Source organism: Phalacrocorax aristotelis, chromosome 15, assembly GCF_949628215.1.
Source record: "Phalacrocorax aristotelis chromosome 15, bGulAri2.1, whole genome shotgun sequence".
Classification (NCBI taxonomy): Eukaryota; Metazoa; Chordata; class Aves; order Suliformes; family Phalacrocoracidae; genus Phalacrocorax; species Phalacrocorax aristotelis.
This window is the reverse complement of record NC_134290.1, coordinates 13,631,305-13,655,513: the sequence shown is the minus strand read 5'-3', so window position 1 is coordinate 13,655,513 and position 24,209 is coordinate 13,631,305. Positions and strand designations below refer to the sequence as shown.

At 49.3% G+C, this 24,209-nt stretch overlaps 1 protein-coding gene across 5 annotated transcripts in view; it reads right to left on the bottom strand.

The window, feature by feature from the left end:
* Positions 1 to 1,332: 1,332 nt before the first annotated feature.
* The window catches only part of ULK1 (unc-51 like autophagy activating kinase 1), an 83,501-nt gene continuing 60,624 nt past the window's right edge, over positions 1,333 to 24,209 (bottom strand). For 4 of the 5 annotated variants that reach the window (XM_075110866.1, XM_075110868.1, XM_075110867.1 and 1 more), the window contains 13 exons: positions 23,141 to 23,266; positions 19,398 to 19,549; positions 18,478 to 18,561; positions 17,610 to 17,872; positions 16,779 to 16,963; positions 15,851 to 15,966; positions 15,123 to 15,266; positions 12,368 to 12,555; positions 9,435 to 9,613; positions 9,172 to 9,290; positions 6,776 to 6,933; positions 6,422 to 6,557; positions 1,333 to 4,472 (listed from right to left, as the gene is read on the bottom strand). In XM_075110866.1, coding sequence (XP_074966967.1) covers positions 4,417 to 4,472; positions 6,422 to 6,557; positions 6,776 to 6,933; positions 9,172 to 9,290; positions 9,435 to 9,613; positions 12,368 to 12,555; positions 15,123 to 15,266; positions 15,851 to 15,966; positions 16,779 to 16,963; positions 17,610 to 17,872; positions 18,478 to 18,561; positions 19,398 to 19,549; positions 23,141 to 23,266 — 1,906 coding nt within the window. In that variant the 3' untranslated portion in view covers positions 1,333 to 4,416. The remainder of the gene's footprint in view (positions 4,473 to 6,421; positions 6,558 to 6,775; positions 6,934 to 9,171; positions 9,291 to 9,434; positions 9,614 to 12,367; positions 12,556 to 15,122; positions 15,267 to 15,850; positions 15,967 to 16,778; positions 16,964 to 17,609; positions 17,873 to 18,477; positions 18,562 to 19,397; positions 19,550 to 23,140; positions 23,267 to 24,209) is intronic. The other variant, XM_075110870.1, reaches the window with a different exon arrangement.

Here is a 24,209-nt window from a genome sequence, read left to right as displayed (position 1 = left end):
AGGGGTGCTTACGGCCAACAGCCGCGTGTACGCTCCAGCAAGCGGAGTTTTGGGAAATGTTTGGTGGAATTAGGGTATTTGGCTCCTGAGAGTTCACACCTCTACTGCTTCAGTTTCCGTAAGAATGGAAGGACTGGACTAATTAATTCAGGACTTCTCTCACATCCCAACTGCAGAGCTTAGCTTTTCATTACAGAATATTGTGTTCAGTTTTGGGTCCCTCAGGACAAGGACCTTGAGGGGCTGGAGCGTGTCCAGAGAAGGGCAGCGGGGCTGGGGCAGGGTCTGGAGCACAAGTGTGCTGGGGGGCGGCTGGGGGAGCTGGGGGGGTTTAGCCTGGAGAAGGGGGGGCTGAGGGGAGCCCTTCTCGCTCTCTGCAGCTGCCTGAGAGGGGCTGGAGTGAGGGGGGGGCTGGTCTCTGCTCCCAAGTCACCAGTGACAGGGTGAGAGGAAACGGCCTCAAGCTGCATCAGGGGAGGTTTGGGTTGGAGATCAGGGGAAACGTCTTCCCTGCAGGGGTGCCCAGGCCCTGGCACAGGCTGCCCAGAGAGGTGGGGGAGTCACCGTCCCTGGGGGTATTTAAAAGACAGGTAGACATGGCACTTCAGGGCATGGTTTAGGAAACGTGGAGGTGTTGGGCTGATGGTTGGACTTGATAATCCTAGAGGGCTTTTCCAACCGTCATGATTCTATATCCCGATTCAGGCACAGCGGGTATTACAACTACCTGTCTTGTACCCCAAGTCAGGCCCAACGCGTCCTCCTCGCACTTTTTGCCCTGTCCGGTGATTTTTTGCACAGCTCGGTGGGCGAGGGAAAACTCAGCTGTGCACCATTCTGTTCGAGTAAGAAGTTGATTAAAACACAAGCTGAAGTTTAAAATAATGCATAACTCTCAGGTCTCATAGAAACACCACCAGGAGCCCATGCTTAGCCCGCACCCTTCCACACGGCCGCCCTGCGCCAGCGGACTTCCCGCTGGAGCACCGGGAAGTAAATAGCTCCGAGAGGCTGGATTTGCAGATACCGAGACACAGACGATGGGAAGGGCGCTGCTGTCGGCTCGTGACAGAGTGGAGCGGCCGGAGGAGATACGGGCAGACGAACCAGCGATTACAGCTCCCACCCAGAAACTGGCTTCGCCTTCTCCAGCTTCAGAGGCTCCGTGCGTGGCTTCGGGCACCGGAGCGTGCTTCGTCCCAGGCTTCACCCACTGCGAAAAGGGGGGAAACAGCACTTTTTTGCCTCAGTCAAGGCTGGCAGAACCAAACACATTAAATTCCTTATTTGGACACTGCGCTAACGAATTATGAAGTACAGAAAACAGGCCACTAACAATTTCAAATCGATTTTATTTTCTTAAATTGATGTTGTACAATTTAAAGCCCCCCCCCAAAAAGTCACACGAAAACACAAATAAAAAAATGTTGACAAAGTCTCAAGCATTACCTTGTAAAGAACATCCATCATACGCTCTCACAAACCTGAAGATACGTGTTTATTAGACTGAGGTTTCTTGAAATCTAAGTAAAGACGCCAGACACAAACGCTGCAACAGGAACAAAGCCATGACGATAGCAGGCGGACGACACTAGCAACTTCACCAACGGCGGGGGCTGGTTTTTGGGGTGTTTTCTCTTTTTTCTTTTTTTTTTTGTTTTTCTTGCATACCTTATTGTCTACAAAGCAATAAATATTTTTCCACCAAAAAAGTTGGTTTCACGCTACATGCAGTTAGATAAAAAAGAAAGTCACCAAAGTGATGGCAAAATAAATCAGCTGTCCGATTTTTCTTTTTTTTTCCCCCCATTTTTGGGGTGGGTTTTGTTTTTTGTGTGGTTTTTTTTTTTTTTTTTTTTACTTCAAGCACAGTGGCTAAGTTTCAAGTATTGAGAGAAAACATATATACACGTTTGTGTCTGTGTGTGTATCTATATACGCACACACACATCCTCGTTTGTATATACACAAATACATACGGATATATTGGTTGTAGGTCTGTAAACCACGATTTTTTGGAGCAATATACACTTGTATACATTGAATGTGGACAATTTTGATACATTCAAGTAATTAAGTACAGCTGGAAGGTCAGCGCTGAGCTCGCCGCACGCAGGGATCGCCAAGCCTGCGGCCCGTCCCCGGAGGCGCGGGGTGCCCGGGGCGGCGGGGTGCGGAGTCAGTGCGGGCCGAGCGCGCCCGCCGGCAGCGTAGCCTTTTGCAGAACTGGTACCACCCTCTCGGAAGCAGTCTGGGTCTCCTCGGCACCTCTGGCCACAGGCTGGCGGGGGTCGGTTGGTTGGTTTTGTCGTTTTTGTTTAATTCCTTTTCCCACCCCGCCCCCCAGGCACAAGCACAAACGGTCACAGAAGCAGCAGGCTGTGAATGCACGACGTAACAGCGGCCCAAGACCGAAGTGTTTGTGAAAGCTACGCTTAAACTTCCCTGGTCGGGGCTATCCTGAATATTTTTCAATTTCTTTATTGGCGTCTCTGCCGTGCGACCAGAAACGCCCACGTTGGCCAAGATGATGCCGGCTCCAAACTCAATTAAGTTGCTCCTGAAACCCTTGTAAAGTATCACACTGAACGTGCCAATAGTGAGAGAAAAAAAAGCAATAAGGACTTAACCACCATGTGCAAAGTAATTTTAGATCCCCAAAAACAAAGCCTGAGGTTTCGAGTTGCTTTTGAAGATACTTTTCTGCCCAGCGCTAACAAAATACTGCCACGACTCCGATAAATTAAGACTCACACGCGCACTCAGACAGACGGAAAGGCAGCCAGCTCTCCTCTCACGCACGTGCTCACAGCATCCGAAGCCTCAAGCAGAACTCGAGCCACTCGCACCCGCAGTCTCATTTGGCTACAGAGCCTCCTTAAAAGAAATGCTGAACGTAAAACTCAACTCTACAAGATTTCTTTATAAAAAAAAAAAAAACAACAACAAAGCAGCAAATAAAACTTCTTAAAAAAATGCATTTCCAATTGTAAGTGTGTAGGATCTTACTGCCTGTTCTTGAGCTCTTAAGCACGGAGCTATATACTGACTGTCCTTAGAAGAACATTTAAATAGATGAAAAAAAACCCAAACAAACCTAAACCAAAACACATCGTGATACTGCCAGACTGCAAGTCAGCTTTGCCTGGTGTGAGGAGGAACAGGACAGACTCTGCAGTGCTTTTTGCCTCACACTCACAAGATACAGTACAGTTAAATACGTACAGTTACACACAAACCATATATATATATCAATATATATTCACCCTTAGGAATACATATTAATATACGCACACACGTAGTGCAATAAAACAACCAGGAAGCAAGGAAAGGAATAAAAGGAACAGCATTCCTAACAGTCGCAACGTTCCTGGGTTGTCGTGTGATGCAAAGTCAACTTCTCAAAGTTCCCATAGTGTGTAAAGTGCTCCTTTGATTCACAAAGCTAGTGTTTTCGGTTCGGGGGTGGGCGGAGGGCGCCGGGGTGGGGGGGGATCGAGCCAACAGCTGGAAGCAGGACAGCGCTAGTGCTTCCTCCGGGTAGATATGTACTGACGAGGCTGAGCCAAACGGCCAGGAGCCTTTCACGTTGATCCCGCTGAGCTTGGGGATCAAGGGAGGAACGGATTCGTTTTGGCTTCTTAAAACACAGGAGCATCACGCTTTCTGTCGTCCTCCCATTTCCCGCGCGGGGTCTCTTCCCCGTCGAGGCAAGAGGCAGCCCGTGCGGCAGCCACGGGAGGGGACAAGCCTCCCCAGCGCAGCGCGTCCCCCACCTCGCTCCGTAAGCCTGTCGGAGGTGGGAGCTGCTTCAGCAACGCTCAGGGAAAAGGGAGCCGCCTCCCTCCTCTCTGCCAGTCAGCAAGGACTCCAAGGCATAAACACCTCTGAGGAGGGACACAGGGGAGAAAGGAGGGGAGCCTGGGGCTGCCAGGACGCTTGAAGACGCCTGGCTCTCAGCTGGGTAGGGACAAGTACACAAACTGGCCTTGATTTCTGAGTGACACCCCCCAACGTGAACTGAAGCCAGCAGTTTCAGCACATCCATCGCCTGCAATGGACACAGCACTGGAATACCCTGTTCTTAAGCGAGAGGGGTAGGCAGCAGTCTTATCCTTCAAAGTGCTGGGAGGAAGCAGACTTCTATCCTTCATTCCCTCTGCCAACGAGGAAAACCTTTCCACAACGGCTACGTCTTTGCCCAGGCCTTTGGGCAGGGAAGTATTTGTGCTTGCTGCAGTCACACATCCCCGTGAAGGAATCCGAGTCTGTGGAATAACTTCCCAAAACGCAAAACATTGAGCAGTTCATCCTCCAGGTTTCCTACTGCCAAAATCGTTTCCCACCACAGCAGCAGGCCGCTGGAAACAGAGCGATCAGCCGGGGCGAGGCGCGTGAGGAACGACGACGCTGAAATCAGGCGCAGAACCCGGACAGCAGAGCTGACAGCCTGCGCTCGATGCACAGTTTACCTGGGGGAGGGAAAAAAAAAACAACAGAAGAAATCAACTTCTCATTTTCCTGGCAATATAAAGACTACCAAAACACGCTGGAGACTGAAAACAAAACAAGGCAGAACTTCAGCAAATCTAAGTAGCTCTTTAAGAATCATTATCAGGTACTGCTTTGGACTGGGTGAGGACCTGACCACCAACGCCATGCTGGGAAGGGACAGGTCGAAGGGCTGAATAATTGGAGATCCAACAACGAAAGCCAGGAGGCAGCAGTTCTGACAGGGGTATCAAGATGTTATACAGAACCACCGTCCGCCAGGCACAATTTATTCACCTTTAGTTACTTGAGCAGCTTTTGCCAGCGGGCAAGACGACCCAAGGTCCCCAGTGCCATTTGTCATGGCCTACAACCAAGAGACTGAGCCCAGCCCAGCATGGTCAGTGCCAGGTTCTCATTGCCCGAGCCCAAGACTCTCTCAAAAGCTAAACGTTTGGTGGAATTCAGTCCTCCCCCCAGGAAGATTTGCTGTATTTCTAGGTTCATCATTTTACTTTTCAGAAGGAAGGAATCATATACCTGAGAACTAAAATGAAAAGCATACCCACTGCAGCCTACCAGGGAGCAGCTCAATCAGGAAGCTGAAACATAGCATAAAACAGGGAATACCGGGATATCAACTGGGAGAGCTCTATTAGATGCATTAACTATCTCTGGACAAAAGATGTGATTTAGGTTTGGTAAGAAATGGTACAATAGAAACTACTTAGTATTCCCCACCCCCTTAGCCCTCCAGCACCGCACACCAGCTGCCAATCTCCCTTTGCTCTCCTCCAGTGAGCCTCATGTCAACTGTGAAAGTTGGTGATAATTAACTGACTGATTGCCTGTGAGCCACAAATCTCTTCTCTCATTACCCATCTGAGAGCTGTGCCTGCACAGATGACTAGAGCAGGCTGGCAGCGCCCTGGCCGCCGGCCCAAGAAAGGCACTCGGTAGCCAGCGGAGGGGAGAGGCATGGTTTGCCAGCTGCGCCCGTTCCCTTCAGTCATTGGGGACTGCTGCGGATGGGCTGGTTTAGCTGTGGTGGAGCGGAGCCGAGGCCAAGTCAAGCTGCTCTAACAGACAACGGCTCTCCCCATCCCCTCTGCCTGCCTCCCGTGGGGAGAGACAGAGACAGACACATGAGAGAGGTGATTAAACCCCAGCCATAAGGGCAGGGAAAGTGCGCTCAGGGCAAGTAAGGTCAGGCCTTTCCACTCCATGGGCGTCACCTGCGGAGCCTGCAGCAGCGGAGCGTAACACCCCTCAAGACAAAGGGAGAGTGCAAGAGCGGTACCAGCTCGGAGTGGCACGTAGGGGGGTCCGTCTGTCCCTGGGAGAGGAAGCCAAACGATGGCAAGTAGGGGAGCGTTCAGCTTTCACTGCTACAACAAGCACTTGCTGATGAGAAAAATATTTGTCTGCCGCCTCCTCAGCCAGGCCTGGGGCTGGGGAACCAGACAGGCCAGCAGTCCTGTCTCAGAAGGCATGTTGGAAGGAGCCCTTGCTGTGCTGATCAGCCATCTCTGCCCGACAGCCGCTGCAGTTTCACGTTCCCAAGTGCTCAGTGCAGCCAGAAGGATGGTTCTGGCTGGAAACCAAACCCAGGCCCCTGCTGCTGCCAAACCACTTCCTTCAGCAAGTTCTTTCACACATCAAAAGCTCCAACAAAGCCCTGGCAACCAACTCTCCATAGGAAGCTCTCAAAATACAGCTCAGAACAGGGACCTGCATTTCTAACAGTTTTCCCGCTGGGAAATCAGGAGGCCAGGCTGCAAGGAGCTATAACAAGCCAAGAGATCTCTGTTATGTCCACCAAGATGTAGCCAAAAGAAAAAAAGGATGCTGGGTACTGAAATTTCTGATCCATGAAGCTAGAAAAACACATGTTCTAGTGGGAGAAAAAAAACAGCCAAGGAACACTCACATTTATTGATGTTTTCTATGTCCCCCTGTTCAGTGATGATGTTCAGGAGCCCCTCCATCAGCAGCAGAGCCTTGTGGTACCTCTGTGCGCAGTCCTCTCTGTGGTGGAACATCTCATCCAGGGCCGCAGACTGCACCTGCAGGGCAACCACCCCGTGCCAAGAGGTTACTCCCAGACCAGACTCAGCTTTCCCAGCACGGCCCCTCAGCTGCACGACCACCTCCCTCGCCCAGCCTCCAGGGGCTGCGCACAGCATCACGAGTAAAACCACCCGCTAAGGCCACCAGCAGGAACCGTTAACGCCCGACGCTGGCCCCGTGCTCACGCTGCTCCCAGGCGCTGTACGGTTATTACCATTTGCACAGCATAGCTGAAGATGAGCTTCTCCGCCGTGATGCTGTTGATCCGATCCATGAGTTTCTGTTTGTCCAAGAAGAACCTCTGGAGTCTCATGTTGAGGCAGTGGCAGGATGACACACTGGATTTATAAAGCTCATTCAGCTTCTTCACAACTAGAGTAAAGGAAAGAAACGCTTTAGGCGCTACTTCCAGCCCTCTCTGTGCCTCCCCATCCCCATGCACAGGACCCCAAACAAGTAACTTCCAGACAACGGGGTTATGTTAAAGCCGAAAGACTGGCAGGAAAGTACTTGCTGCACCAACAGGGTCTTTTCCCTTTCCTCTGTCACCTTCACCAGTGACAAGCCTGCACGTGGCATCGCCTACACGTACGCCTAGTTCACCTGAGGCCAGGTCTATTTTTGTTCCCTTCAGCTGCTGCGAGGCAGAGAGCACTTTGCACCGTGCAAGATGTCTCACGCACCACCCGAAGCAACAGACGTGCCAGATACGAAGCTTCTGCTACTCGATGGGCGATGACGTGCCGTGAAGAAGTACATGACTTGCATGTGGTAGCTGTGGAGCTGAGTGTGGATGATCGGCACTGACTAAGCGAGGTAATCTCTCTCTTGGGACTCTGCTGTCCCAGAAAGAAAAGACACTGATGCCTGCAAAAGGCCACCTCCTTTCCTGAACCACAGCAGCTCATATGGGAGGGTTACAGGACAGAGAATCAGGAATCAAATATGATTCTGAGGAATTAAATAATCCAAACCAGCAAGCGATGCCACAGGCTTGAGTCTCCCTAGCTGCACGGCATGATCTACACAAAGTACCGAATACAAACTCCCGCCAACATCTGACGAGTATTAACTGCCACGTGCACATCTGAGAATACCCACACTGCATGGTTTGCTCCTGGGGGAGGCAAATGAACCCACAGCATGAGCTGGCCTCTCTCAGCTACGATGCAGAGGGGCAACCCCATGGGACAACCAGGCCTTGCGACTAAATCTAGCCTTCCCAGGCAGAGAGATAAGAGAGCAGAGAGCCAGAGAGGAGACTGCCTCCAGGAAGAAAGGCTGCTGTAACTCTTCAGAGAGAGGACTGAGGCACAAAAACGTAGCTCTGCCAGGGTCACATCATCAGATCACCCTTGCCCAGAAGGAATTTGAGAGGGAGTGGGAACCCCAAAGCTTGTGGGTGACATTGGGAGAGCGAAATGAGAAACTCTGAGAGAAGAGAGTCAAGAAAGACTATTTAAAACCCAAAAAACCACACAAACACAGCAATATCCTCCTCCATGGAAGTCAGTCAGAGCTCTGAGCTGCACCCAAATTATCAGGAAAGAGCGGGTGGCTGTGGGTAGTGCCCTGCCCGGCACACACTGCCCGGGGACACTCCAGAGCAGCGTCTTGTCGTGCTTCCCTGCTTTTTCCATATACATGGGACACAAGTACCTTGAAAACCTCTTGTCCTCCCTGTGCCCTGGAAAACCTCAAGGGAGCAGTATTTTGTGGGGAGAGAAATAAGAAAAGACAGCCTTGCCCAATTCCCACACACCGAAGGACAGCTTACACTAGGAATCCAGGAGCTGCAACCTGCTCTGAAAAGGACTCATTTATTTGGGTTACGACAACTCTCCTGTTAGCCGGAACTTGCGGAAGGTGTGTAGCTAAACCTGTGTCCCGTGCTCCATACCGCCTGCTACAACGTACGGGTGCTCATTCTGTTTAACTTCCATTTTTTTTCACCCCATCCCAAGGCAGCACGAGTACTTTCAAAGACTGAGCTCTTGGGGAAGGTGGCTGATGGGTCAAGTACTTCAAGTGCTTCAGAAAGCTCCCTCAGTAATATTACAATGACCATTTAAAAATTGTTTTTCTAACCACTGCATCGCAGCCAGCTCACATCGCAAACCGGCCAGTCAGCTGCAAGCGTAGGGTCATAAACCGAGCAGAGAAGTGGCTCTGGTGTTACCAGTATTTTACTTCCTGTGTTTTTGTTTCACTTGAAATATCATCACTGCCAAGACAGGTCTCCATCTGCCAAGTAAGCACTTCCTAGGACATGCACTGTGTAATTAAGTTGGACTTACGTCAAGTACAAACACCTGAGATAGAGATGAACAAGGAATCAGGTAAGATACATTCCCCTCTCACTAATTAGTGCTGAAGATTCCCACAGAGGCACGAGCAGGAGCTTTGAGACCTAAAGTCAATGTGAAGAGAGGAACATTCTCCTCAGTGTGAATAAAATAAGACCCAGCTGTACAAGGGGACAATAAGAACTAAGCCCTGGCCGTACCGGTGGGGGGTCACACTCGCTCAACCCCCTTCATACCCTTGCGATACTTCTAATACATCCGTTCTAGGTGAGTCCCTTGTGCCGTGCGCCCAGCAGCCCCTTACCTTGCTTGACAGTGGAGGAGAGGCACAGCTTGCCAGCTTTGATCTGCTCTATGGCCATCTGCAGCCCCGAGGACAGAAGCTCCGCTACTTTCAGATACAGCACGAGCTGCTCGGCGTAGCTGCAAGGAAAGCGCATCGCAATGCAAACAGATCGATGGGACAGCGGTGAAGCTCCCGAAAGGCTTCTGGTCCGTAACTATACATGGGGTGGGAGCGAGTAAGGGAAGACTTGGGAGCTGGGGGGCTCTCTCCTCGGTCCTTACCTCCACTCCCGGCTGAGGAGGCTGATCTGGTCGGCCACCACGCTCTCCTGGAGCTGGTACTCTGATGTCACCGAACTGCTCATCTCGCTGGAGCTGCCTTTAAGGGCGGCGATTTCCATCACGTAGTGGACAAAGGCCAGCGTGAAGCGGAGGCTGCGCAGGATGTCAGTGTGCTCTTGCTGTTGAAGGGATGCCAAGGAGAGGGTTACAGGGGGAAAGCTGGCATGCCAGGCAGGGCTGCTCACCTAGAGCTGTGCCAGCAACTCATCCCAACTCACAGAAATAACACCTGAGCCCCAAACCCCCTCTTACACCTCCGCTTAGGGCAGGGACAGCCAAACTCAGCCTCGAGTCCGCACACCACACCAGTTCCTCCTCCACAGTAGTAGCAGCAAGTGACAGCCTCAGGCCAGAAATTTCCAGTCAGCTCCCTGGAGAAGCTGGTGAGACTTGCTCCAACAGGACATGCCCCCTTCCCAAGGAGGATCCCTGCTCTGTGGGGCTCTTTCAGAGTCACCCAGGAAGGGGGAGAGACCATCTGCACCATGGGCCCAGCTCTGGTTCCCACCGCAGCAATGCTGGTACAAAACTGAAAGCGGGTGTGGATTTCATGAGAGTTACAACCTCCTACGCCACAGAAAACTGCAAACAAAGCATGTCCCACCCTGCAGCCTGGCCCTCACTCAGCCCTTGGTCTTTAAATCCTCGCAGTCCAGTGCAGTGAGCCCTGGGTGAGGTCCTCTGAAGAGACAGCAATGACAACCTTTTATCTGCACTTCTGCCCACTGGTGAGGGAAGAGAGCCTCTCACACTACGCGCTACGTTCATTTCAAAGCCGTTTTTCCACTGCTATTGCAGACCAAAGGCGATTAGCCCATTTCTGGGAAGCTGCATTGCTTAAGCCACTGAAAGCATTCTTGGGAAGTTAGTATTTATGGAAAAACGGAATGCTTGTGGGTCTACAAAAGGAATCACTGCCTGGATCAGACACAACTCCATTGTTGGTACTCTCTCTGTAGAGAAGTGGCTGACCTGCTTCATCTTCAAACATTCAGTGGCTCAGCTCTCTCAAAGAGGGCTGGTAAGGATGTTTCCTACATGAATTTATCGAAAAACCCCATGTTCAAGTTCTGCAAGCTTTTGTTTTTCATTCACTGGCTCAGGCGCTTGGCTGCTAAGGCAGCTTTGACTATCTGAAATATGAATCTCCCCTCCCACTACTCCCACTACCTTGCCACCTGGACAGTCCAGTATGGTAAAGAAGTGTTATCTCCATCTTCCTCTATTTTCTTTAAAAGCAGAGGAGGAACTTGGAGATTAAGTAATTGCCAAGTCATACAAGAAGTTTGTGGCAGAGCAGGAAACTGCTGAGATCTTCCAGGTCTCAGCCTGGTATCTCTAACAGTCCTTCCTCTCTTGCTTATACAGTCGGCTTCTATTAATTATGCTGGCATCTGTGGCCTCACCTGGCATCACAAGAGTCTTTCCCACTGTAGCCATCTCTGTATTGTGTTTTTAAAGCACTGCAAAAGAAACTAAAACCTAGCCTTCAGTTTGCCTTGTCTGCACCTAAAGACGCTTTTACAGAAGATGGAAGAACCACCCATCTGAATCTAACAGCTTTGCTGAAGATAAACAAGGGTGCTTCAACACTAAGATTTCAATGCCCTGAAAGTGTCAGCAGAAATCAGCAGATCTGCCGGGTTTCCGTTCTGGCCGACTCCACAGAGCACAAAGGGGTCTCCAAATATGCTGTAAAGGTCTGTGACATGCAAAAGCATTACTGTGCTCAGCAGAAATGACGACCGAACCCCAGTGACTCATTACAGACACAGAAGCTGAGCTTAGTGCTATTAAAAAGATCAAGCTGATACTTCCTTAAGACACTTCTCTTCAGACCAGTGTCCAAAGGCGGTGGCAGCTAACAGGGCCCTGTACTTCTGGGACCTCACACAGGTAAAATGCTCAGTTAAACTCACTACTACTGCGATCACATCAATGTGGAAAGCCCTAGCCCTGTGGCTCTGCAGGTAATTAAGCAAACGAATGCAATCCAATGCATAGACAAAAAAAAAAAGCTAAACAAAATCTGAAGTAGAAAAGCAAACCCACATCCTTAAAACAATGTATGCATATCTCTGTGGGTATCATGGGGTTTTTAGCAAGACCAGCAAAATTCAGATTCAAAGAGCCTTCCCCAGTCGCAGACGGCCCTAGGAGGTACATCGGGCAGAGCTGAAACCATGACTGAATCTGCCTCCCACCTCTACTGCAAGTGGGCAGCCTGACCTACATTTCAAATGCATCTCAGCTACAAAAGCGTTTGCTCTGCTTCAGCCTGCGGAGAAGGGGAGCCTGGCAGCCTTTCAGCTCAGCAATCTGGTTCAGCTGTTCTGGTGCAGAAGGTGGTGTCCCCCCGCCCCCATTAGTAACAGAAGTGGCAGGTTTACTTTTTTCAGATCCTTTCAGCAGAGGCCGTCTCACTGCCTGGCTCCCCAGGCGCATGCAGCAGGCAGCCATTTGATACACTAAGCTACTCACACCCTCAAGTCAGCTGTTACTGATGTTGAGGCTTTTTGAAAGGGAAAAGGCCCAAAGCATTCAGGTTTTCTTCAGAAACAGCTAATACAGAATGCATCAGATAACTGATGTTTCCAACCTGCAATTTCAGCTTTGGAAATGGTGGATTTTAACCCTAGTCATGGGCTGTTTCATGGGCTCAACAGCTTGGTAGCAGGGTCAGAAGTCACTGTGCTAAACACGCCCCGGCCTTTCTAAGCACTGCACTGGCCCAGCTCTTCTGAAGCCAGTTTGCTCCACCTTTGGAAGCAAGCCCCTTGGCTGCACACATGGAGTCATCTGACCTCTGGATTTGCTTTACTTCTATTCCCCCCTTTCCTTTGCCCTTAACATCGCCCCCGGGATATACCCACCTCCATGAGCGTCTCTTCAGGCAACTCTGGTGCCTCAAACGTAACAGCACCTTCCAGGTTGGCGGTGATCGGATCAGCAAAAGCGTACCGGAGACTTGAGGGACCTTCCGCAGCATCCCCACCGGTTCCCACTGCCAAGTGCCTGCCGGTGAATGAGCCTCCAGAACTGAGAGAGCTGGAAGACCCCACTGAGAAGAAAAATAGGCAACGGAATTAGTGAAGATAACAGAAGGCCAGGTATTGCCCACCCAGCAGAGGGGACAACCCTGCAGGATCCGGGATCCTGGCTCTGATCGGAGCCAGCAACAGGTACTTTGGAGGAAGGTGCAAGGACTCTTGATGCAGAATAACCGCTCCCCAATGTAAGCGCCTTAGCAACCAGCTTACAAGCTCACGCAGATTTAACGCACCTTCCAGAATATCTGTCATTTATGGAGACAATCCAGAAGCACTCTTCTTTTTCTTTTTTTTTTGTCCAAACACTTTCTGAACCCTGCCATGATATCTTGGGCTGATTTTTATCACATGCCACCATAGCCAACTTCCCCACCAGGGATCAGCATGGTTGGAACCCTGCTTCCCTACCTTTTACACTATCACTGAGTAAGCCCCTGTGATAAGCGAGGTTTTTATGGTGGTTTCAAAACATCAACCACCTACATGCAAACCAGGAGAGCTCTCCATTACATGCCCTGCACTTCTGCTCCCCCCCTTCACAAACAGGAGGCTGGGCAGAGAGAAGTGACTTCAGCTGAGTTAAGATGCTGACCTCAGGATTCAGGAGACCATGTAAGTACGGCGTCCATCAGACAATTCCCTCACCATCTTCTTTTCCCTGAATCCACCCTAGGAGCGCATTGCACAGAAAAGATGGACACTTCAAAAGGAATTTCTGTCTCAAGAGTATTCGTAATATATTCACCCCTTCCAGAGGGCTTCACATCCCCTGACATGCTGCCACAGAGGGATATATTCTGTCTGACAGGGATGTCAATAGCAGCTACAGCACTCTACTAATTCCACCAAGGCGATATTCTCCACTGTCACGGATACTTTGGAGGGAGATGTTTCTCTTCTACCCATTAATTTAACTTGCTACCTTACCCTGCCTTCAAAAGGTTCAGCAACCTCATGCACAACTCATCTGCAGAGAGGCACAGTCTCCTCTCCTCCCAGAGCCCTCTCCCTGTTGGCAGCTATGCTTCAAAGCTAAGTGGATCATCAAAGGCTTGCAGGGCATTTCCAGATCTTTCAGAGAGAGGAAAGGACCAACAACATCACATTCTGGATACCCTGTAATTCCAAGAGGCTGTTTGCAGGAACTGTTATGACGAATCATGAAAAGGCTCTGCCTTTGTATCTGTCAAGTGCTCTTACTCATGGCTTGTCCAGGCACTTGACTTGCAGTTTCAGCTTGCAAAGCTCCCCTTTTCACCATTCACTTTGTGCACTAACCTTAGCGTGAGGAGTTACTGCACAGCCCTAATAAACAAAGCTGGTCAAGCAGCATTGCTCTGACCGCCCTAGCCCAACACAGGGTACATGCTCTAGGCTCACTATTCAACAGCCTCCTCTTGCAGGCATCCCATCTGAGATCCTGCCTGTTTGGCAGACCCTTAAGGATCCAAATATCAACCCACTAAAAACTGGTGCTTGGATCTGCTTCCAAATTGCTATTATCCCCGCAAAAGCAATGCAGGAAGCCTGAATTCTCTCTTTGTAACATTTCAGTAGAGCTAGAGGCTGTAGCCAGGATAGTAACCCCGCTGTGCTACAGGCCCATCAGACACTTTGTAAGAGCCTCTGCCTTACAGAGCTCACCCTCTAAATAGATGAGACAAAAGAAAGGATTATGGTCCTAACTTTCCAAACAATCAAGGATGTGAGTGGTTTTAGTTATGACGGAAATCCAAGCCATACCCAGGAACTGAGCCCATGTGTTCCCCCACCCCAGTCAAGCAGCTTATTCATGGTTACATCCAAACCTACCCTGCAGTAATTAAGAACAACAGTGTTGACTACATTCAAATGAGGAACAGCCAAGACGAGAACCCAAACAAGCCAAAAATGCAAATACAAGTGTCCAAATATTTTCTTAAACTGAACATAGACTCCAGCTCCCAGACACACTATCCCAAAAGGGCCAATTACCAGAGTCTCAACTGTTGCCTGGTGAGGCCAGAGCACTGGAGTCATAAAAGAAATATCTGTCAAGCAGGAGCGCATTTCCCCATTTCCTGCTTAAGCAGCTCACAGCATAAGTAACACCACTAATAATTTTGCATACAGAGCCATCCTGGCCCTTTCCTAACGGTGCTCGTGCACTGAAATTGTTGGGCACGGATGGCCACACTCATCTTTTATAGCTCATTCAAAACCCACGGGAAAAACAATCAGAACACAACACAACCTTTACATCTGTTGACCTATCAGCAACAGCGGGACTATGAACAGCTGCAGCGTTAGTCCTGAAGCAGAGAGAAATGAAGTGTAAGAACGGTTTGCCTCTCCCTTCCAGTACTGGAAAACCCCAGTACGGCGTTAGCCCTAGCGCCAGTGCAAACAGTTATCAGCAATAACTGGGGTTGGCAGGAGCCAGCAGGAGAACCTCAAAGGTGCTTAGACCAGCTCAGCTCTCAGGACTGTGCTCTGAGCAGCCTCTGCCACCACCAGCATTCAGCGGCAAGGAATTCAAGACATCGCTCTGCCCCCAGGCATGCCCACTGGAACAGGCAGGTAGGTATCAGCCCTTTACCTGAAAACATCCTGGTCCTCGTGGTCTGTGGGGGGGTTGTTCCACTGGGAGGGGATCCGACAGTAAAAATCACTGGGGATGGGCTGGCAGAGCCCCCAGCCCGGGCACCAGAGTGCAGGGTCCCTCCGTAAGCACCTGAGGGAGCTGGGGAGACAGTTGAAAGGCGCAGACTGGCATCACAGGAAAGTTACTCAAAGCGCGGTGTGCCTCACCCAGCAGTTTTGTGTTCCTGCAGTCTCTCGTGGGAGACAGTGGCTACCAGCACCGGCCAGCACTCCCTTTGGAGGCATCCCCCGAGAACAGGACCGGGCCAGGCTGGCATGGACTATGGGACACGAGCCTGGGCAGCGTCACGCATCACTGCAGCTGTTCTCCCCTCCTCGCTTCCCAACCTGCGAGCCCAGGAAGACCCACCCTTGCAGAGCCATTCACAACTGAACCACCTGGCAGAAAGGTCCCACTTCCACAGGTTATCACATTCGGAAAGGGCCAAAAGAGGAAGCCCTGCCTACAAAAATCACACCACTAGCCAGCAGTTACACAGCACGTGTAGCTCACAGACCTTCGAGCGCTCCACAAAAGAAAGCAAACATTACACTCCTCACGGCAGTCACTTCCCTTGCCAAAAGCCATCGGAAAAGCAGTCTCCCATTTGTAGGGGGCATGCAGGGAAACTGTCTGCCCCAACCCAGGACATCCTCCCAGGTCTGCCTGGCTTCCCCACTCACCTGCAATTTCCATCGGCTTCTCGTTGTTCAGGCTGTCGTTGCTGCCAGCTTCTGAGATCTGTGCCCCAAAGGCTGCCTTCAGAAGCAGGTCAGTGAGCCTGCCCGTGCTCAGAGATCTAAAAAGAGGACATACAACACAATGCAGGAGGTCTACAGGTGCAAGGTTCCAGCTAACTTCCACTCCAGTTTGTGCCATTCCTGGTCCACAGCCACTTAATGCTACACAGCAAACTGGAGCTGAAATAACCACTCTTCCTCTTTCAAGAGAGCATCTGAAGCACCTACTGCTACTTGCAGAGAGCATACAAATACCGCGACTAACTGCAGCAATGCGAGTACTGACTACAGCATCACTACAACACAATTTTTCTTTGATAGAAGATATGGAGATTAATACCAGAGGACTCCTCCAGGTCACTGGAGAAAGCTGCAGACTGCAGAGGGGCACGTAAGAAAACTTAACACTAACACACGAGTGACTTTGTATCCTGCAATGCTTGTGACAAGTCAGCACATGGCTTTCAAACAGATCTCTGGTCTGAAGACCTGTGCCCACATTTTGATGGACAAGGAGCACCTGTAACACCCTCTCATCCACAACAGGCACAGGCTACACAAAGAGCAAGGCACACATCTGTGTAATTGCAGGGAGTCTGGTCTAGTCACAAAATCCTGCATCCCCACTCGATGAAACCCTGGACACTAAACACAGTGTGAGGCTGCAGAAAACCTTTAATTTTATAAAATCTTTAGATCTAGACTTTAAAAATCTGCATCATGTCTGCTTGCCACCCAAGGGTGCTAGCAGTAACTACAGAACGTTTACAGACTATGTTACAACTTCAGTGCTAGCTGGGGTTTGAAATTTGCCCCACCTGTCCTGTATAAGGGAACAAAGCACCACCGTATAAAGCAGACTATAGCTCACCTGCCCTTGATCTCTTCCACAGGCCTCAATCCCAAGCCAGTTTGCTGGCAGTGAAAATGACCCATCTCCTTCAGATCTGGCAAGGTCTTGTTCCGTGTCGGAGTCATCATGACTCCCTGATGGGCCAAGAGGGTGAGAAGATTCTGGGAGCTTGGGGTTTTGGGGAACTCAAATGGGGACACAGCCTAAGAAGAACAGAAAAAAACAGATCTGTCTTTAAAACCAAGGAGGAAGGTTCCCTTTGCCCCCACATTTGTTTATCAAAATTCATTTGTATGCTTAACCTGTCTGAAATAAGGAGGTAGGAATCCCACCCCACGCAGTTACTTGTCCCCAATCCCAGAAAGACTAAAATGAAAGGACAACAAACTGCTGAAAATTTGTAGCAGCCTAACACAAGCACAGAGGAAATGCTGTCACAGCGCCAGCTTCGCGTGAGACACCAGGGCTGTCACCTGCTTAACCGTCTGCTGTCTCTGCTGGGGATTCCTACCGGACGCACACTTCATCACAAGCCGAGCTGCTGTGTACAAACCAGCCCAGGCACTGCAGTTCACTAATGCGCTTCTGCCTAATCTGGGCAACTCCTTTTCATTGCCTGTTTAAAACCCTGGACTCTGCTCAGATGGTGAACGCTGCTGCCAAGTGAGATCCATCCACTAAGAACTAGGACACCACCCCATTTCACACAGATCACTGAACAGTCCTTGAAGAAAAGCAAACAAGTGGTGATAAATCCAGGTCAGAGTTATCTGATCATGCGGTGCTTCACCCCCAAAAAACCCAACAGGTCAAGCTGTGAGAACCCCAAAAGCAGACTCCCTGATGTACCTTTGTAGGGGAGCCCATTATAGTTGGCAAAGGGCTCCTCTGCATGAACTCGGACAGCTTCGGTGAGGATCTCAGCTGCCGGCAGTGCTGCAAGCCATGAATCTGCAGAGGCTGGCTGACTGGGGTATGACCGAAGTGAGCAACGAAAGGATCAGAGTGTTGCTTGGTTATCTTCTGCCTGCAGGAATGCAAATCTGACAGGTTGGGAGCGCTGTGGAGCCGGGAGCCCATCCCTCGAGGAGAGTGTTCGGGCGCCGAGGAACCTGGAGGGTGCAAACACAGCGACAAACCACATCAATTTCTGGTTCTAACACAAAGAGCCAGCCTGATCCCAGGATCCACATCTACAGATGAACACCTTCAGTGGATGCTAAGGACGGCACTCAGATCAGCGCCACAACCTGCTAGGCCCGATGGGGTTTTGACTCTACAGGAGGAAGAGACAGGCACAACAGGGACACAGCAGTGTAGCTTCTTTCCTTCACTGCAGCCCGTACAGAGAAAGGGACCCTGACTGTCACAGAATCACAGAATGGTAGGGGTTGGAACAAGGGACAGCAGCAAGGGAATGACACGTCAGGCAGGCCACTTGGCAGAGGGGGAGTTGGGAGATGCTTCTCCTTCACTCAATCCATTGACTTCAAAGTCACAAATGTGAATTTCTGTGACGCAGGGTCTGTCAGCACTGGAAGAGGCTGGCTGATGGTACTTGAATGGATCAGCCCTGACTCCTACGGGCACACAGAAATCCTGGCTGGCCAAGCATGGAGGGGAGCTGCTGAAGGACCATACCCAACTTTGAATGCCCTGAGACCACGGTTCTGGCCTTATCCACAGGAATAATGAAGGAAGGTAAGGATCAACGCACCGGCGACAGGAATCCGGCTTCTCACTTCTGCTCCAAGAGAAGAGGGGATAACAGTCTGGCTGGGTTGCTCTGGGATTGTTCCAACTTTGAGGGAACACAATAGAAAACAGGTTATTCAGTATCAAGTTTCCATAGGCAATAACACCAACATGCATCATCTGTTTTACAGGAAGATGCCAGTTATCTCTCCCATCTTCTCAGCCCTAGCTCTGTAGTGAAAAGATTAACAACTCCTGTAAGCGGAGGGAAAAAAAAAAGCTGTCTGGTATTAGTTTGGCCAGTTTCGGTCTGGCTTTGCAGTGACATTAATTCAGAGGAACAGAATATGAATATTCTGCATTTCCCCACCAGCAGAGACTAATAAATACAGGATTGGAGACACTAGAGATGTAGAATAGCTAGTTACATCAGAGTCTGTTCTTTTATAGAAAACAGCAAATTGCGTCAGTTGCGCACTGGGGTTTTCCTTATCCCTTTTCCACTTGAACTGCTCATTAGCATCTGGATCAGGCTACCAGGTGTTCAGACAGCTGCTTTTCAGTTTGAACAGTGACGTTCAAGCCCTTCCAAAACTGGTCAGAATTTTGCTCTGACAACAACTGGCTTACATTTTTATCTCACCTCAGCCTGAGCCGGTAAAAAGATACTTTGCGCTTACAGAAGTCCTCTTCAGAGGGCAGCAAAATGTTCGACGCAGACACCAAAACATAGCTTGCCTCTCCTGGGGCTAATAGGTATTTTCCTCTCCATTTTACTGAGGCCAAACCAGTTGTCAAACAGTCTATTGACAAGAGCCATGGGAGAACACAACAGCCTGAATTCCCTATTATCGGGCAGCTACAGCTGGTTGTAACCTCCCTCTTTACAGGAACGAGGCACGTGATTTTATTAGGGCAGCAACATGCCAGTTGACACCTTACCTTGTGGTGATGGCATAAACGGCTTGGCACCGCCGAAGGAGAGCTTTCTAGAGCTGGGCACAGGTCCATGCTCTCCAAGATAAGGAGGGGAAGCACCAGTTTTAGGAAAACCAAGAGGACTTGTACTGCTGGACCTCCGGACCGTACCAGACCTTACAGGAAACAGCAGCAGCACACGCGTTACTCCAGATGCCAGTATAGAAGAGTAAGAACAGTATCACCAGGCACATATACACACACAGAGCTACTTCCACAGAAGTGGAGCTTCATGACAGTTTATCCTGGATCAAAAACCCACTGCTCCAGGACTACACTAATCCAGATTAAGATGATAATCCTTGTTCGCAAGAGTTTCAATCCAAACCAAATTTTGCAGAACAAATGAAAAGAAAGAATGAGATTATCTTAGCCATAGGCAGCAAAGCCTGTCATTTTTCAGAAGTCACTTTTAGATGCTTTCAGGTATCTACACCAATCCTGAAAAAGAGAGTGTCTTATCTTGCCACATCCAAGGTGTTTATTGTAGGCAGTACCTTCAGAATGGCCTGAGAGGGCTTTACTCAAGTGTCCCTCCTGTGCTGAGCCACTCGCTCTTCTGTCAGGCACACTCTTTACCGTTTAGGTAAAAAGCTCCGTGAGAGAGGTCATACGATGCAGAGGCAAGCTGTGCCGAAGGCGCTGCTCTGCAGCACAGCTTTGACTCACATCAGAAGCTACGGAGCAAGACAGAGCATTGTGTGGCTGTCAGATCTGAAACCGTTCAGTATTACCCAGAGGAATTTCTGTTTGGGCTGGACAGTCAGAATTGCCTGGGCTCCAAACTCCTTTAACTCCTTGTGAAGCCTCAACTTAGGGAGTTAAACTTAATTTGTGCAGCGCACATGTGCAGGAACCTCAAGTATTACCCAGCTGCTAAAATGAAACAAAAGAGGAAACTGGACTAGTGGGAAAGTGAGTACAGCCACTCCATCACTCGGGAGAGAGATGGGATTATCATGCATCAATTATTTATCGATATTTTAATGTTTTCACCACTTGTTAAGAACATACAACCTAAACCCTATTTGCTGAAATGCCATTCTGCCTCTGTAGGCTCCTTTCCCAAGATTCCCATTACACTTCTCTATATGAAAAAACAGACTTTTCATCAAATCCTTCATTCTACTCTCAATTTGGAAACATTTTTTGCCTTGTTAAAAGAACATTAGTCTTAGCCAGTAGGTGGTTTTCTGGACAGGAATCAATGAATATGCTGGAAAAAACCCTCTGTGCTCAAGCCACTGAAAGATGCTATCACCAAGGCATCCTGCCTCCTGCATTAAGCTGCCCATATGTATCTGAACAGAAGGAACAGAGACATATGGGTTTCAGCAGCACAAGCAGGGCTAGACATTACCCAGAAATGGCAAAGTCATCCTAATGAAGTGTCAGTACATCTACTCAACAACACTACTAGGTATATGCTTTACTTTATGCCACTTTCAGAAAAAAAAATATTAAAATAATCTATTTCAGTAGTTGAGATACAAGAGTTTGATCCACCATCACTTCCATTTTCAATGGGTTACTATGTTTCTCAGCCAAACGAATTCACACTACATTCACATATTTGGGGGGAGGAGGGGAAGGAAATCCTCTAAAATTTTAACCTAAAAATCACTTCTCTTCTCAGGCTGCTCCAGATTCAGAGGCCTAACACTCATCAAGTGCCTGGCCCTGAAGCAAAATGAATACCCAGCAAGGACATGGACACCTGGCGAGGTGAAAAGATACTCCAACATTCAGCGGCGGAAAGTATTGCTCCCCGTGCTTTTAATTCTCCAGAATATGAACCGCCCAGAAGGCTGAATATTACTTATCAGGAACTTGCAGAAAAAAACACCAGCTGGCTGCCACTGCTGAAAGACGTGGAACGTCAAATGCCACCCTACGAGACACGGGATAAGCAAGCAAGCAGACGAGCAGGACAGGTGATGTGGCCAAAAGCACGCACACATAATTACCACCTCAACAAGCCACATATCTATCCACAAACAAGCTACGTTACGCAGGCGTACACCAGCCAGTCAGGTGACAGTGGCTGATTTTTCAGAAACAAGAGCGTACGTCAAGGTCTGTAGTCAAATGACTTGGCAAACATGATGAGGCACTTGGCTGTAATGGCCTGTTTGATACACCTGATGGAAAAGTGGAATCACATACTAAATGCTCAGTGAAGATTTCTCCTTCCATTCCCGAAGGGTGTCTACTGAATTTGCTGATTAGAGGAAGTGATGGTGAGAGATAAATATGCCTTCCTGGGGCAGGAAAAAAAAACATTATACCAGAGATTTTTGAGAAGATGCTAAAAGCAGAGCGTGAATCATCTGATTGCGTCCATTCCTCGAGTTCCTCTGCAGGGATGATGCTAATCTCATCATTACACAGCGCTGACTAAAGGGAGCAAAACATGACAATTTGATCCCCGACCGGCAGCTGCAGGCCATGAACTTGAGCTCAGCAGCCCATCACCAGGTCCGGGGTAGGCACAGCGTGCCTGGGTGCACCTTCTCCAGAGCTCTCACTTTGTATGTCACGCGAATAACCAGGACTCTTTTGTGAATTCCAACGCTAACAGAGTCCACAAGTTTTGCTGTAAAAAATACAAGGCTTACAGGAAACAGGAAGGAGCTTATCACAAAACGTGCCACACACTCGAAGTGAAAATCAAATAGCATTAAAGTAACACTGGCACAAAACAACCTCTCTGCTGATGCCTGGTTAATATCAACATATCATGTCTCTACTCTGAGTTCACTTTGAATAAGCCTTACCCTGAGTTAGGTTGGCTGAAGCCCAAACGTAGGCTGACATAAGTATTTACCCTACTTCTTATATCTAAACTTTAATCCAGATACCAAAGCAACTCATCCAAAAAAAGACATGACACCTCACAGACACTTCTGTTTGAATGCCCCTGCTGTACAAACTCGTTAAGATCCTGTACGAGTCTCCTTCCAACCAGTCCATGACCTGGGCTGCCACTGTCAACCTCGCAAGGAGCAGAAATTATACACGAGAAGAGACAGAAGTGCTATGTGTCTTGGCTGTACAAGGCATTACCACTGAACTCAGAAGGTGAGCTGTACGGCTGAAGGCTGGCATCCAGGTCTTCCTGACAGCCTTCAGAAAACATGCTCTGCCTCACAGGCATAAATTGCTCATGACTGAATCGGTCCTGGCTGCATAACCACATTAATATGCAACTCGTGTAAGACACATCATCTATGGTGTGACTAGCTACAGGAACCAATTAAGGTAAAGTCAGGTAAGTTTGGCAGCACCATCCTCTTAGTTGTTTGTCTCAGCTTTTTCCTTTTGTAAAGGTATCTGCCAGATGGATGGTTCTCTCTGCTTGGATACCCAACCACATAGCTGGCATGGGAAAAGCTGTCAGTCTCAAAGGGGCTCAGCCTGCGCTGAAAGTTTACAGTAGCTGTCTCACATACTTGCACACAGACAAAATGTACAGTACATGGTAACAAATAAATCCCAACACCGCTATAAAAATACGCCAAAACTACATTACCACTTAACACACACCACATTTGCTCCCTACAGCAAGGGGGAGAGCCCATCACACAGGGAAATTTGTAGAGGTACAGACAACAAACTGTGAAACAGATTTTTTTACAACCCCCCCCCGCTGTAACACAAGAGCCCCTGCACTGACATTACCCCCTCCTCCCAGGCTCAGCACTCACCGCGGAGAGGCGTATTGATTGGGAGACTGCAGGTTCTGCTCGATCCGCCGGTAGTTGTGAATTTGCGTTGGGACCGGAATGGGCACGGAGTGTCCGTACTTGCTGCTAGAAAACTGACCTGGCCGGCTGTTGAAAGGAGACACACAAAGAAAGCTTCTGGTAAGGTGTGGGCCTTCAGCCAGGTAATTGGAGGTTTTATCTTCGTAAAGCAACCATAGACAGGGAGCGTCCCCTTGGCTGCTCTCGGGTTGTGGGTTTATACCGGGAGGTAGTTCAAAGTCATATCAAAGGGAAGTGGCACCACACATCTCCTGAAAACAGGCACCTTTCTTCCAGCACGATTCCCACCCACAGACTGAAGTTAAACCACACACCCAAGCGCACCACTCCCTCCAAGAAAATTGGAGCCCTGCTATTTCAGGCCACAACTGGCCTAGTTTCCAACCGCTCAGATCCACAGCCAAAGAGCACACCATTGAACAGGGGCTAAGCAGTCGTGGCTCACAAAGGACACCAGCAAACATGTTGCTGCCAAGAGCTACTTGCAATTCACGCAGAGGCTCTGCTGCAGCAATGGCATCTCTGTGGAAGCCTCAGCACGCCACGAAGAGAATGCGAACTTGTGGTGTATATCAGAGTATTTGCAAGTTAACTACAGGGTGGAGAAGGCAACTGAGGAGAGGATAAACTTGGGGGACAAGAGCTAGTATCTATATACCCATCAAGGTCAGCTAGAATACCACACACACAAAATAGGACAGGCGCATTCTGCAGACCTCAAACTTCTTTCTAGTTTCATCCAAGCAGGTTCATCAGCTCGCGCCTGATATCTATTCCCCCGGGTGACAGTTTCCCCTGTTACTCTTAGCCTGTACACTGCACTACACACAAACCACGCTACACAAAAACCATGCAAACACCACATTTTACTAAGTAGCCACCTAAACTCTTTCCCCCAAAGGCTCCAGAATTCTAGGATTAATTGCTATGGCAATGCTATTTACAACTGCCAACACTAATTGCAGGGATGTTGCACAATTACAGAAAGATCTTATTGGTAACAAAGGCT